Source organism: Mustela erminea, chromosome 17 (assembly GCF_009829155.1).
Source record: "Mustela erminea isolate mMusErm1 chromosome 17, mMusErm1.Pri, whole genome shotgun sequence".
NCBI classification, from domain to species: domain Eukaryota; kingdom Metazoa; phylum Chordata; class Mammalia; order Carnivora; family Mustelidae; genus Mustela; species Mustela erminea.
Genome location: NC_045630.1, coordinates 30,188,804 through 30,204,247, shown reverse-complemented (window position 1 = coordinate 30,204,247; position 15,444 = coordinate 30,188,804). Strand labels below are relative to the sequence as shown.

The 15,444-nt window shown below is 39.3% G+C and overlaps 1 protein-coding gene across 11 annotated transcripts in view; it reads left to right on the top strand.

Annotated features, from left to right (window-relative positions):
* DNAH14 (dynein axonemal heavy chain 14) overlaps positions 1 to 15,444 on the top strand; it is a 361,489-nt gene that overhangs the window by 198,185 nt on the left and 147,860 nt on the right. For all 11 annotated transcript variants that reach the window (XM_032319061.1, XM_032319058.1, XM_032319057.1 and 8 more), the window contains 4 exons: positions 623 to 716; positions 1,956 to 2,164; positions 3,052 to 3,304; positions 14,759 to 14,843. In XM_032319061.1, the coding sequence (XP_032174952.1) occupies positions 623 to 716; positions 1,956 to 2,164; positions 3,052 to 3,304; positions 14,759 to 14,843 (641 nt within the window). The remainder of the gene's footprint in view (positions 1 to 622; positions 717 to 1,955; positions 2,165 to 3,051; positions 3,305 to 14,758; positions 14,844 to 15,444) is intronic.

The following is a 15,444-nucleotide window of genomic DNA, read 5'->3' as shown; positions in this document are numbered from 1 at the left end:
ATCTCCAAGGATTCTGTTAGAGTCTGCAGTTTAGCCGATCCTAAAGTTAAGTCTTCTGTACCCTAAAATTTTAAAACTACTATGAAGGAGGGGGAAAAAATGCACCAGAATGTCCACACTGATTCTTTAGAGATGGTGGAAATTCAGAGAACATCTGCTTTCTTTTTTGTGTTTTATGGTATTATTTTTTTTTTAAAGATTTTATTTATTTGTTAGAGAGAGAGATACAGAGCGCAAGCACAGGCAGACAGAGTGGCAGGCTAGAGGCAGAGGGAGAAGCAGGCTCCCTGCCGAGCAAGGAACACGATGTGGGACTCGATCCCAGAACGCTGGGATCATGACCTGAGCCGAAGGCAGCCGCTTAACCAACTGAGCCACCCAGGCATCCCTGGTATTATTTTAATGTTACACAAGCATGTACTAACTGTGCTGGGGAAAAAACTAAAAGAATTCTCTAAAAGAAAATGGCCTGTGCCACACTGCACTGGCTACATGGAGGTCTTCCAGGGCCAGAACCTTCTGCCTTTCCCATTTTTATACTCAAGAGAACATATGGATATATAGTGCATTGGAATTGGAAAGTGTGATTAAGCAAATTAATATTACTGATTACATATTTTAGGTTTTCAAACTTGATTTCTCTGATGCAGCAGATACTGACGTTAATATATTTGAAATGGAGGTGGGAAAAGATGTTAACATTCCGGAAAATCAGAGTAAGTGTTATTATTAGATTCAATAAAGTGATTGATTAAAATAGATGAACTGAACTAAATGTGCTTTATTTCTATCTTTAAAAGCATTTTTAATCTGTGATATTTTGTTGTTGTACTATGTATTTTTTCCTCATTTGTTTATATAGAATTTGTGTAGTGTTACCACATACTATGGGGCATTCATCTATAATTACACTATAAAAGCAGCAGGTCTGGTCTAACCCTTTCAGTTTATAAATGCACATTAATATCTCACAAGAACCAAGTAGATATTAAAGGTAGAAGTACTATTGTGTGGAACCCTGCAGTAGCATTGCCTCTGAAGTGGGACTCAAGGGACTCTGCCTGTTCCCAGGCCAAGTCCTACCACCCAAACATCCTCCTCTAGAAAGGATTGCACACTCGGCACTTGGCGGTGTGCAGGGGGACAGAGAGTGTCAGGGTGCTGGTGGGGCCCCCCAGGGCTTTCACGGCTCAGGGCTGACCCTCTAGCCACACATTCGCACTAAAGGAGGCTTCTGCTGCTGCTTCTGCTTTTCCTCAATGGTTGTGTGACCCTACCTCATGATCAGGTTGGAGAGCATAGTCCTTGGGCACAGCAAGCTCCCTTCCAGGGTACGAAGATGGGCCCCGAGGCGGGTACTTCAGCAGGTCCAGCCATCTGAGCCCTGGCTCCCCTCCCTTTTCTGCTGGCCTCTCGTGTCCTTCCCGTGGCTCACTATTTTCTGCCTCCACAGTGACTCCCACACTCCTCCCTTAGCTTGTCCAGTGGGTTTTCTAGAACTGTGGAGCGGGTAGGGCCTGTAGCTATGGACAATGGAGTCAGTGGGGTCACATGTGAAGTACTCTGAAATCTGTTTGATTCTTTCTTTGAAGGACATCTGCTTGCCTTTCTTATTTCCCGGAGGTGGCATGTCCAAACAGTGTTCGGGTGGAAGGGGGAACACACAGCTCATATATTATGGAAAAGAGACATCTGGGATCTTTCTCTGATCCAGAATTTAAGGGCTAATTACACAATGCAGTAATCTAAAAACACTAAAACAATGTTCAAAGAATTACTAAGTATGTAGTGTGGGTAGCTATTTTTATTTAATAAATATTAGAGTCTGCATAGTAATGTATTCAGTCTAATGTTTTCTAGGATATCGTTTCCCAAACAAAATACAAAATTTGCAAGCTTGTAAAAAAAAAGTCTGAGGTGATCCTCAGTTACCTCGTGAATCTGTTTCTCTGCAGGGTACGACTGGCAGTGGATTGTTTTAGACGGGCCAGTGGATACTTTCTGGGTAGAAAATCTCAACTCCATGCTGGATGATACTAGAACATTATGCCTGGGAAACAGTGAGAGAATTGCCTTAAATGATAAAATACGAGTGATTTTTGAGGTGGACAGTCTCTCTCAGGCCAGTCCTGCTACTGTCAGCCGATGCGCAATGGTCTATATGGTGGGTTTCCAGAAACAAATCCCAGAAAAAAAATGTATAGTTTAGTCACAATCTGCAACATTTTTGGTGACTGGTTTAGCCTTACCCCTGGATTACCGAGGGTGAGGGCAATAGTTCAGTTCTTTGTCCTCTGAAGCCTCCTAACCCAGAAGTGAGTCTGAGTGGACTTAGGCTGTGATAGGGTGTCCCCTGCACCAGATAGGACAGGCTGCAGGCAGGGCTGCTTTTCCGGAGAGGAGCCACTACCCTGAACCCTTTTCACTCGATGACCCTTAGGACTCGTGGAACCCAGTACCTAGGAGAGGAGGACGGAAGACTCAAGAGAGACTAGGTTTCTTCTCTCCGGAAATGCATTAGTAGCGTGACTAGCCCTGGGTTCTGACCGACTTAACCTCCCCAGAGCAAAGCTAAGCTGCCTTTCCCCTCCCTGTGAACATATAACCTCAGCACTCCTCCTTCACGTAATCCTCCAGTTGCTTCTAGTCTTGTAAGACCATGGTTACAAAGTACAAATCAGAGACAGGTCATTCTATTTTTTTTAATTTAAATCCAAGTTATTAACATATAATGTATTACTGGTTTCAGAGGTAGAGGTCAGTGATTCATCAGTGCTCATTCCATCACATGCCCCCTTAATGCCCATCACCCAGTGACCCCATCCTTCCCCTCTCTCGCCTCCAGCAACCCTCGGTGTGTTTCCTTAGATGAAGAGTCTCTTATGGTTGACACAGGTCATTCTTCAGCTGTTGTGATCAGTTGCACTTTGATGAATGAGGATTCTGAACCATATTGTACCAGGGCAGTGGTGACGTAGAGACGGTTAGAAAGACGATAGACACTGTATTATTCTTATTTACGTAAAATTATCTTGTGCTTTATATTGTTAGGATCCTGTTGATCTGGGATGGGAGCCTTATATGAAGTCATGGCTTTTGAAAACTTCCAAAATTATGAGTCAAACAGGAGTGAGTTGTCTTGAATTCATGATTAAAAATAGCATAGCAGACGGACTACAGTTTATGAAGAAGCATCGGAAATGTCAGCCATTTCCTGTCCAGGACGTAATGACCGTTATGACTCTGTGCAGAATTCTTGATGCTTTCTTCGACTTCATGGGTAAAAATGGAGGCTTTGGAAAATGTGAGTTTTTCCCCCTTGTGTTAGTGGTCTTGTATCTCACTCATCAGTGCTAGTTACTCATCACCTTCTATTGAGTTTTATAAAGGAAACAAAGAAAGGTAGACCAGGAATTTTTAGTCTGTCTGAGCCAGCAGCAGACATGCATGTGGAACAAATCATTTATAAAGGAGCATGTCAGTAAGGTAATATCCTATGTTGAAGGGTCACAGGAAAAATGAGTATAAGGAATCCTGAGAGGGTCTTTATTAGGGAAGAATAATTTTAATATGAGATTCTTAGAGATAGAGATAGTGGGGGAAATGTGTCCAGAATCCTAGGTGTAAACTGTCATCGTGGAAAGTAGCAAACGTCGAAAGTAGTGTGAGGTGAGAGCAAAAGATTCAGAAACTAGTGTAGCATTATGGGTACAGATGAGGTCTCTGGATTCTGGACCCCAAACTTCAGACCCTGGTTCTGCCTGGCTTCCAGTGGGACAGGTAATTAGCACAGGCTCCCAGCTTGGCCTCCAAAACCCAGTTTGGGATCCATCTAACTAACAGACATTGTGAGAAATCCTCGGGTGACAGGATGCTTAAGGTCCCAGTTGGAGGAGCAGTAGTCTTGAGTGGAAGAGAGCTGGATACGATGATGGGGGGAATATTTAGCTTAGGTTTCTCCCCTTCTCAGGGCTCTGAGCGGACCATCGGCCTTGCCTTTGCCAGTCAGCACGCCACAGTCCAGCTGGAGGCTGCAGCAACATAGCGTGTCGGCAGTGACCCCTTACTAGGTCAAGGAGCAGCTACAAGCATGTTTCTTCCCACTGCCAGTCCCCTTCGCATCTTAAAGTCTAAGTGATTAAGAGAAAGAGACTGAACTTGAAAAGGAACAGTGTCAGTGGGGATACAAGTTGTTAGCACACAGCTTTCTTGCCTTGAAGAGTGTCTACTTCCTCCCCGGACACACAGTTCTGAATTCATTGGAAGCATAAGCCAGGGAAATGGGAGTACTAGAAACAGAGCAAGAAGGAGTTAAGAGAAGGAACGTAATAAACAAGTTAAATGCTGACATGTTTAGCTGGGTCATGGCTCAGTCCAGGGGCTCTCTCGAATTACAGCAGCACAAGGGGTCTGTGTCTGTGTGCACTTCTATAGAACTAGAAGTACAGTCACTTACACAATATATGCATATGTGTATGTTTATGTGTGTGTGAGGGTGCGTCTTTAGTTGAAAGATGAATAAAAGTCGAAAGTTTACCATGCATGTAACAGAACCTCCAGAAAGAAGTTTTTGAAATAAATAGAAGGGTGGAAATATTTCAAGAAATAATTACCAAGGTGTTCTAGAATTTGACAAAATGTAAGACCTAAGATTGAATAGGAGCTTGGAATATTAAATAGGTTGGGAAAACAAAAACCCACACCTTGAAGTGTTTTATTGATATACTGCCCCCAGTTCTTGGATGCTCTCATCTTTTGGTTTGTTCTTTTTTCCTTTGTATTTCAGTTTGAATAACTTTTGTTGATTTATAATCCAAGTCACTGATTCTTTGCAGCTTGTGGGACGCTGGATAAGCCCATTGGAAGAATTCTCATCTCGTCTCTTTCTATTTCTCACATTTCTGTTTGACTCTCTTTATAGTGCTCAGTGGTCTGCTGAAATTCTCTGTTCAGTTTACGTCTGATGTTTTAACAGTTCGATTGTAGTTGTTTTAAATCCCTGATGCCTGAGCCATGTCTGGATCTGTTCTGTTGACTTCTTTTTATCCTGGCGACAGGACTCTCTTTCATACTTATTTTTGTGTCTCATGACGTTTTATTGAATGCCCGATATTGTCGGGAAAGGAAGAGTAGAGACAGGTATATGGAAATGGTTACACCTGTTCTTCTCCCAGATCGTTGAGGTAATGCTGGGGAGGATTGAGTCTGTCTGGACTGGGACTTTTATTGTTGCTTTTATTGTTGCTTAAGTTCCCTTCAGTGCACCACAGATTTCAAAGTCTCTGTGCTCCCCCACGTCCCCTGTTAGGTGGTGTAAGACTCACAGTGGGAACAGGGATGATCTCCAGCTTCTCCCGCTCGAGCCTCATTCTAAGGCAGACTCTGGGCACCTGAGCCTCATGCATGGTGTTTCAGCAAAGACACAATTTGTTGTGGTTTAAGACTATCTAAGATTAAAGGGAGATTCTAAGAAATTTCAGAGAGGAAAAAGCCAACAGGATTATAAGAACAGTTTAACACAAGGTTTCTCAACAGCAATATGGATTAAGGGAAAAACTGATGTCTAATCTTCAAAGCATTTTATATTTAGCTAATTAAACACACTCTCAGGGCACCTGGCTGGCTCAGTGGGTTAAGCCACTGCCTTCGGCTCAGGTCATGATCTCAGGGTCCTGGGATCAAGTCCCACATCAGGCTCTCTGCTTAGCAGGGAGCCTGCTTCCCCCTCTGTCTCTGCCTGTCTCTCTGCCTGCTTGTGATCTCTCTCTGTCAAATAAATAAATAAAATATTAAAAAAAAAAAAAACACATTCTCAGATATGCAAAACCTGAAAAAGTTTAACACAAGAGACTTTTGAAGTAATCCAGTACTGTAAGAAATGAATCAAGGAGAATTATATGAGATACGGAAGTTAGATGTGATAAATAATTTAGTAAAACTCAATGCAACCAAAATAAGCAAAGAACACTTCTCAGAAGAATTAACATAGGGGCGCCTGGGCGGCTCAGTGGGTTAAAGCCTCTGCCTTTGGCTCAGGTCATGGTCCCAGGGTCCTGGGATCGAGCCCCACATCAGGCTCTCTGCTCAGCATGGAGCCTGCTTCCTCCTCTCTCTGCCTGCCTCTCTGCCTGCCTCTCTGCATATTGTGATCTCTGTCAGATAAATAAATAAAATCTTTTTTTAAAAATTAACATAAAAATCTAGAACAAAAGCTTAGAAACTTTAAGCGTAAAGGGGAGGGAAGGAGGAGGGGGAGGTGTCAGGTCAAAGAAAGCTGAAAGAGAATGATTACCTGCATTGTTTGAGGAAAAAAAAAAAACAGAAGCGAAGTCTAAACAGTGATGGAGAAAAAAAATAAACATAAGTATCATCTTAATGTGTTGGGGGTAAGGCTCAGAGTAATACTAAAATCCATAGAGAGGCGCCAGGGTGGTTCAGTCGGTTGGGCATCCTACTCTTGGTTTCGGCGCAGGCTGTGATCTTGGGCTTGTGAGGTGGAGCCCTGAGCGGGCCTCCGTGCTTGGCAGGGCAGTCCACCCGAGATTCTCTCCTCGGCCCGCCCCACAGTCGTTCTCCCTCTTCCCCTCTCTCTCCCCGAAAGTAAATAAATAAATCTTAAAAAAAAAAAAAATAGAATCCATAGCTTTAAATGTGCAAAGGAATATTTATTCTTTACTATAGAGGGTAAAGGAAACCAAAAGAAAGAAATTTGAATAACAAAAAAATTGATCCAACTTTAATAATAATTACAATAATGTGAGTTAAACTCTCTTATTTAAAAGATAAAAACTGGGGGTGCCTGGGTGGCTCAGGGGGTTAAAGCTTCTGCCTTCGGCTCAGGTCATGATCCCAGGGTCCTGGGATCGAGCCCTGCACCGAGCCCTGCATCGGGCTCTCTGCTCAGTGGGGAGCCTGCTTCCTCCTCTCTCTCTGCCTGCTTGTGATCTCTGTCTGTCAAATATATAAGTAAATAATCTTAAAAAAAAAAAAGATAGAAACTGATTTCAATTTTATTTTTTTGTAGGTTTTTTTTTTAAATTTCAAGTTTTTATTTAAATTTGGGTTAATTTTAACATATAGTGTAATACTGCTTTCAGGTATAGAAGTCAGTGACTCATCACTTACCATACCCAGTGTTCATCACAACAGGTGCCCTCCTTAATCCCCATCATCCATCTAGCCCATTCCCCCACCCACCTCCCTCCATCAGCCTTCAGTTTGTTCTCTATAGTCAAGAGTCTTTTTTTGAAACTGATTCAATTTTAAAACAAATAGTAGGGGCGCCTGGGTGGCTCAGTGGGTTAAAGCCTCTGCCTTCGGCTCAAGTCATGATCCCAGGGTCCTGGGATCGAGCCCCGCACTGGGCTTTCTGCTCTGCGGGGAGCCTGCTTCCTCCTCTCTCTGCCTGCCTCTCAGCTTACTTGTGATCTCTCTCTGTCAAATAAATAAATAAAATCTTTAAAAAATAAAAAAATAAAACAAATAGTAACTCTTTCCCTATAAGCATCATCATTAAATCAAAAGGATACAAGTGGAGCAACCACTTTGGTTAAAGAGTTTGGCAGGTCCTCTATATGTGAAACATAATTGCCATTTGACCCAGCAATTCCACTCCTAAAAAAATACACCCAAAAGAAATGGAAATGTGTCCACACAAAAAGTTGGACACAGATGTATATGGCACCATTATTCTTAATAGCCAAAAAGTAGCAACAACCCAAATGTCTGTTAAATGGATAAAAAAGTGTGGTTTATCCACACAGTGTATGTTATTAGGCCATAAAAAGAAATGAAGCATTGATAGATGCACAACATGGATGAACTTGAGAACATTATGCTAAGTGAGAGAAGCCAGTTACAAAGACCACATACTGTATGACTCCATTTATATGAAGTGTCCAGAATACGCAAATCTCACGTAGTCTGTGCTTGCCAGAGGCTGGGGGAGGGAGGAAAACAGGCAGCTCTTCTAATGCTGTAGAGTCTCTTTTTAGAGTGATGAGAACATTCTAAAATTATAGTGGTGATGTCTGACAACTCCGATTATACCAAAAACCACTGAATTGTGCCTTTTTAAAGGGGGAATTCTATATTATATGAATTGTATCTCAATCTGGTATTTACAAAGATGGACAGACATGAAATGGCTGGAATAAGGGGTAAAAATAAGATACATAATGTAAATATAAATGAAAAAAAGTCAAGCTGCCATTTAGATATTAGCCCAAATTTTATTTTAGTGTGAAAATTTTCTTAAGCAGTAAAAAGATTAAGACCTACTGAGAACATATTAGAAATCTGTATTCCAGATTATGATACATACGCACACACGAAGGGAGGTAGGGAGAGAGGGGAAATATATAAACAAGAATATATATATATATATATTATATAATATATAAATAAATATGTATTATAGTATATATAAATAAATATATTAAAATATATTTAATATGTAAGAAGTAAACATACATATAAAAGAATATATATATAAACAAGAAGAAATAAATGTTAAATAAGCAAATCAGTAATCACAGATAGTTTAACAACCCCTCTTGAGAGACCTTCCAGGTCTCCCAAGAGAATTCTTACATCCTACTGCTGAAGGGAAAGGAAAGCTCCAGGCCAGGACTTGGTAACCAGAGTGGCCATGCTTTAGAGAATATTAAATGACCAACCCTGACAGAGTGGAGGCATCAGAGCAAACATCACCCCAAATCCTGAACCCCTCCAGACTCAGTACTCCAAACTGTGTGCTGGTGGCTCTGGAGACTAGAGCTGACAGGAGAGGCAACCATTACTCAGCTAGTCTCATTGGAGGGTCTAATGTAGCCCTTACCACCAGAAACCAGAAGAATTCAGCCAAGCTAGGGTGGGGGAGGCAGAGATGATTCTCAGAATTATTAAGAGTAATTAAGATAAGTTATTAGTAGAATAAGATGTTAAGATAAGTTATTGGTAGATAGTAAGATATTAGCATCTAAGATATTAGATAGGATTAGATATTAGATAGAGTGTTAATTATTAGATCGGATATTAGAAATTAAGATGTAGTATGTAATATAAGGTATTAGATAGTAATACATTAAGCTAAGTTATTAGTAGAATGTACCATCCCTATGGGCAAAATATATGAGCAGCCAACGAGATACCATCAGCTTGTATCATGAGAAGAAGTCAAAGACAAGTGATGAGGAGGCTGAGGGTAGCTTCCTCAATAATAAGTCATGATCCCCTGCTCATTTCCAAACCCCAGCCAGCTTTTAGGTCCAGAACCCATTGGATAAAGAGGAGGCTGGGACCTTCTACAATATCATGGAAAGTATTTCTTTTTTTTTTTTAAGATTTTATTTATTAGACAGAGATCACAAGTAGGCAGAGAGGCAGGCAGAGTGAGAGAGGAGGAAGCAGGCTTCCTGCTGAGCAGAGAGCTCAATGCGGGACTTGATCCCAGGACCCTGGGATCATGACCTGAGCCGAAGGCAGAGGCTTTAACCCACTGAGCCACCCAGGTGCCCCATGGAAGGTATTTCTAAAAATAATTACACTGTTCCTTCTCCAAAGGAGACTGCAGCCATTTATTTGAGTAACTTACAATAGGGAGAGAGGAATACTCAAAGATTTTTAGAACTGTTAGACACAGGGTCTGAGTGATACTGGTATCCAGAAAGCCAAGGCATCTTCATGTTCCTCTTCCATTAGAGTGGGGCCTGTGAAGGCTACTCAATAAATGGAACAGGGAATCTTGACCAGGGTTCAGTTTACTGAACTGGGAATTAAGAATTCCACTAGGAATTAAGAATTTAATTTTTTAATACTCTCGTGTAAGTTTTAAAATCTTAATTTCCAATTGTTTATTGCTGGTACATAGAAATACAATTGATGTTTTATACTGATAAAGACATGAGTACTGTATTACCAATCAGTGTGGATTTTTATTTCTTGTATTTGTCTTATTATACTGGGTAGGACCTCCAATATCAAGTTCATAGATGTTTTGAGAGCAGACATACCATTTTTTCCCCCAATCTGAAGGAGAAAGCATTCATTTTGTACCATTTCAGTATCATTTTTGCCATAGGATTTTTTCCTAGACATCCTTTATCAATTTGATGAAGTTTCTAACTATTTGTAGTTTGCTAAGAGATTTTCTTTATCATGGATAGTGGGGTATTTTTTGTTTTGTTTTTTGGTGTTTTGGGTTTTTTTTAGTTTTTTCTGCACATACTGAGATTATTAAATTTCTTCAATACTCAAAGCATTTTCTAATTTCTTTTGTGATTTATTCTTTGTTGTTGTTTAGGAACGTGGAGTTCATTTCCAAATATTTAGGGACTTTCTAGGTGTCTTTTTGTTATTGTTATTAATTTCTAGTTTAATTTTCCCTGTTATAAAATATACTTTGCCTAATTTTAGTGCTTTATATTTATTGAGACTTATGTGATACCCAGAAGCTATCTATCTAGGTGAATATTCCTGTGCTCTTGAAAACAAGAAGTATTCTTCCTTTTTTGGATGAAATGCTCTATAGGTATCAACTTAGTCTAGTTGATAGTTTTGTTCAAATTTTCTATATCTTTTCTGATTCTCTTGTTACACATTTTATCAGTTAAGGAGTATTAAAATCTCCTTGGGGTGCCTGGGTGGCTCAATGGGTTGGGAGACTGCCTTCAGCTCAGGTCATGATCCTGGAGTGCTGGTATCAAGTCCCACATTGGGCTCTCTGCTTGGTGGGGGGTCTGCTTCTCCCTCTGACCCTCCCCTTCTCGTGCTCTCTCTCTCTCTTTCTCTCTCTCAAATAAATAAATAAAATCTTTTCCAAAAAAATCTCCCAACTACAATTGTGATTTGTCTCTGTATCCTTTCAGTTTTGTAAGTTTTCCTTTTGTGTATGCTGAAGCTGTTACTAGGTGCATACGTTTATACTTATTATCTCTCCTTGGTGCACTGAATCCTTAGTTAATTATTTATCTCTGGTAATTACCCCTTCTCTAAAATCTACTTTGCCTGACATGAACACAGTTACTTCTGCTTCTTTATGACATCTGCTGTGCCTGCTTTCCATCCTTTCCCTTCTGACCTGTCTCCATTTTTGCATTTGAAGTGCCTTTCCCGTTGACAGACTATGTTTGGTTGTCACTTCTTTATCATCTGATGGTCTCCGGCTTTCAGGTGGAGCATTTGGACCATTTATTTAATATGTAAGGTTATACATTATATAACATATATGTAAATATAAGAGGACTTTGAGAAATTAACAAAATTTATTCAACAGTACAAAAAATAACCAAACATAATTTCTAAAACAATGCATGTAGTCACTGATTGGAAAACTGAGCGAAAGACAAATACTGACTTAGTTTTTTCTAATGCTGAAAAGGGAATGAGCAAACCAGGATATAAAAAAGATGGCACTAAGACAGGGAAGATTGAGACAGAGAAATTCTCACATACATTTGTTTGGAGTTCCAGAAAAGTCATGAGGAGAAGGCTATATGCAAAAAGTAAATGGGTGAGAATTTTCCAGAACTGGTAAAATACAGGTATTCTCAGCACAAAAGTTGAAACAAGTCTCAAGCCAGACCAATAAAATGAAGCACCCACCTACATTTACTGTCATGAAACTACCGAGCACCAGAGAAAAGAATACATTTGAAAAGTAAAGAAAAAGGAGAGATTACTTACTAAGGAATCCCAACTAGATTGACAAGAGACTTTTCAACAACAACAACAACAACAAAAAAAATGGAAGGTAGAAAACAACGTATAATAGGCTGAGAAAAAAGTAACTATTAATTCAGAAGCTGTAGCCATCTAGCCTTCCATTTTAAAATGATGATAAAAGAAAGACCCCTTGGATTTTCAGACAAAAGATTTGAGAGTCTACCACAACAGACCATGACTAAAGGAACTTCTACAGTGTGCACTTCAGGTAGAAGGAAAATGACCTCAGAAGGAGTATCTGAACTCAAAGAAAAAGACATGAAAAACAGGTGATTTAGACAAGATAAATGACAAAAGTGGCACAACAGATCAATAAGAATAAACATTTTAGTAAATTATGTTGGATCAAGTAATTATCTGTAGTTTTAAAAAAGAGCTTATAACCTCACATTACACATAAAAATAAAATCAGTCTCAGGTAGGTTAAAGCGACAAATTGAAGAAAAGTGACACTGGAGAACTTTTTAGAAGGAAATATAGTAGAATGTGTTCATGATACTGAATCGATGATGTACTTCTAACATATGGAATTTCAGGAAAAGATTGGTGTATTTTTCTATTAAGACTCTATGTTTCTCAGGGCTCTGAGAGTCTATTAAGGGCTCATAGAGTCTATTAAGACTCTATGTTTCTCTTGATTAAAGAGGATCATATCATTGTGAAACATTATTTAGTTACTAATTTAACCAAAGTGACAAAGACTTGAGGCAAATAGAAAAAAGTTACATAATTGTAAAAAAACTTAGCTCTTATACTAGAGAAGACTCTGTTTTCTTAACTAATCAAAGACCTGATAGAGACAACATGAATCTCAGATTATTTTGGCAAAACACCATTGTTTTCTAGGCAGATGACTTAAAAGGTCAAGAAAAACTTCACATAGTCTCAGAAAACTTTGTCCTTTTAGCAAATGAAAGAAAATTAAATTTTAGTTTCATATGTTCATTCATGATATTAAAGATTATTTTTCTTTAAGCCAATTAAATAGAGACCTTTTATAATTAATTTTGACAATATTGTCTAGATACAGGAATATGTTACCCATACATGGTATATATATCCATACACATACATAAACATACAATTAGACACAAAGAGAGACCCTATACCTCTAAGAGTAAAATTTATCCATGAATCCTGTACAACAACATAAAACTCACTCGTTTGTAAATAACAGTTGAGTTCCAGTTGTGTCTGTGGCAGTTGGAACAAGTGGCTAGAAGGATGGGTGGGGCGTGTGTGAAAGCCACCTGGTCCCAGGAGTCTTCTTACAACTACTAAAATTTCTGATAAATAAAACTCAAATAAAATTCTTAAGAAAATGTTTAACCATACAGATAATGAGAAGAACATTTATTTGAAAGCAGCATAAAATTTTCATCTAATAAGCAAAGAGATTTTCGAATGGAGAAAACACATCAATAGCTAGAATGTATTAACATATAAACTTACAGAAGCTATTCGAGGTATGAATTGATTCAGCCTTTCTTGGAGAGCCATCTGCCAGTGTATGTCAAAAATATCTATGTCGGGGTGCCTGGGTGGCTCAGTGGGTTAAGTCTCTGCCTTCGGCTCAGGTCATGATCTCAGGGCCCTGAGATCGAGCCCCGCATCGGGCTCTCTGCTCAGCAGGGAGCCTGCTTCCCCCCCCCCCCCCCGCCTGCTTGTGTTCTCTCTCTGTCAAATAAATAAATAAAATCTTTTTTAAAAAATCCATGTATTCTGCCCTAGAATCTCTTATTCTAGGAATTCATTATAAATAAATAATCACAGAAGTGTAGAGATTTATGCACAAGGAGCTTTCTTCTATAGCAACATTATTTATTATAAAACAGCAAAAATCTGAATTCCATCAATAGAAAAATGGCTTCATAAGCCATGGTGCAACAATGTCATGTTTCAATGGAAGGACATGAAAACAGGCTTAAAAAGCAGGCTGAGCACTGAAAAGAAATTTTAAAAAATAAATTTAAAAAACTGTTAGAAAGCGGCTGAAATAAATAAATATGTGTTGCTTTATCCAAAAAAACAAAAACAAAAACAGGATGAGAAGCCAACTCTCTTTAAATCTTGATTTGGGGGGCGCCTGGGTGGCTCAGTGGGTTAAGCCGCTGCCTTCGGCTCGGGTCGTGATCTCAGGGTCCTGGGATCGAGTCCCACATCGGGCTCTCTGCTTAACAGGGAGCCTGCTTCCTCCTCTCTCTCTCTCTCTGCCTGCCTCTCTGCCTACTTGTGATCTCTCTCTGTCAAATAAATAAAATCTTTAAAAAAAAATAAAAAAAAATCTTGATTTGGGCTTAAATTTTAAAGTATTGTATTTAAATATTACGTATTTATATAAAGGACCATAATGAAATGCAGCAACATTTATTCGTTAACCTATGTGTGGTAGAATTGTAGAATGAAAGGTTCTACAAGAAGCCTCTATTATTTTAATATAAAGAAAATAAACATTAAAAAATAGAAAATAAGCTAAAAGGAAGAGTGAGTAATCCCTCACTCTCTCTGTTCCTCTGCGGTGTGCTTGACCTGGACAAAACAGATGGGCGACGGGTGGGAGGGAGATGGATACAACCGCCTGAAGTGCACCTGTTTGGTGATTGTTTTAGTGACTCCATTATTTGAAAGTATATAGTGTTTCTAATCCTTCACGTCATTAAGACCCATTTACTATTTAGTTCACAATGTACACCACTTTGGACGTAGTTACCTGAATGTCCTCAAGCTTTCATGTTGGAACAAACTTACAGAAAAGTTGCTAGAAGAGAATGAAGAAAAAAGTATGTCGGTGTATGCTTCAAATAAGTCAAAAATCACTTTGGACAATGCAGGTACATTCTTTGGTCCTCTTAGGAAAGTAGCTCCCACTTGGGTCTGATAAGGTAGCTACATGATAATGTGTGAAAGAAAGTTGTTCTGTGACGATTCACAAATGAAACAGTGTTGCAGGTTAAACCTCACTAAGTTACCAGGTAAATTTGGGATCTGTTGTTCACTGTAGAAAAAAAAAAAAAAACCTCTTTCCTTTTTTAAGGTGAAGATTTGAAGGACATTTCAACTGAGGAGAAAAGTTCTTCATATTCAAAAGTTTCTGTCAAATTCAAGAGTACAAAAAAGAGGTCAGTTACGTTCATTCAACAGACATGTTTAAGTACGGACCAGGTGCCGGACTCTTACGCAAGTGCAGGATTACCCGTCAGTAAACCAGGACCTTTGTGACTTAGAATGTCAAAATCCAGTTATATTTACCTTATTGAAGCTTACATAGAGCCCTTGTGTATCTAATGCGAGCTCGCCAGATTTTGATGCTACGTTAAATGGGTGATATGAATTCATCTGTGCAGACTCTGTACATACTTGAGAAAGGAATGAAACTGACATGAATGTATTTCATGAATCTGTCATTTATGAGCTGAGCAATGTTGAGCCAGTTGCTAAATATTTTCAAGCTTTGGTTTGCTCGTTTATAAAACTAGAAGAATAATGCAGTGTGCGGCATGTCTAGAATAGTGCCTGGTACAGAGTATAGCTGTAGAAAATATTGTTGTTACATGTCCACCATTTTACAAAATGGACAGGAGAGTCACCACTGAGGCCTCCCTGTATTCCATTACATGGCCCTGACACACTCACATCACATTTCCTTTTAAATGACAGAACATGCAAATACAGTTTTTAGTCTGCCTGTCAAACCTAACTTCAATTCCCCCTTTTGTCTGC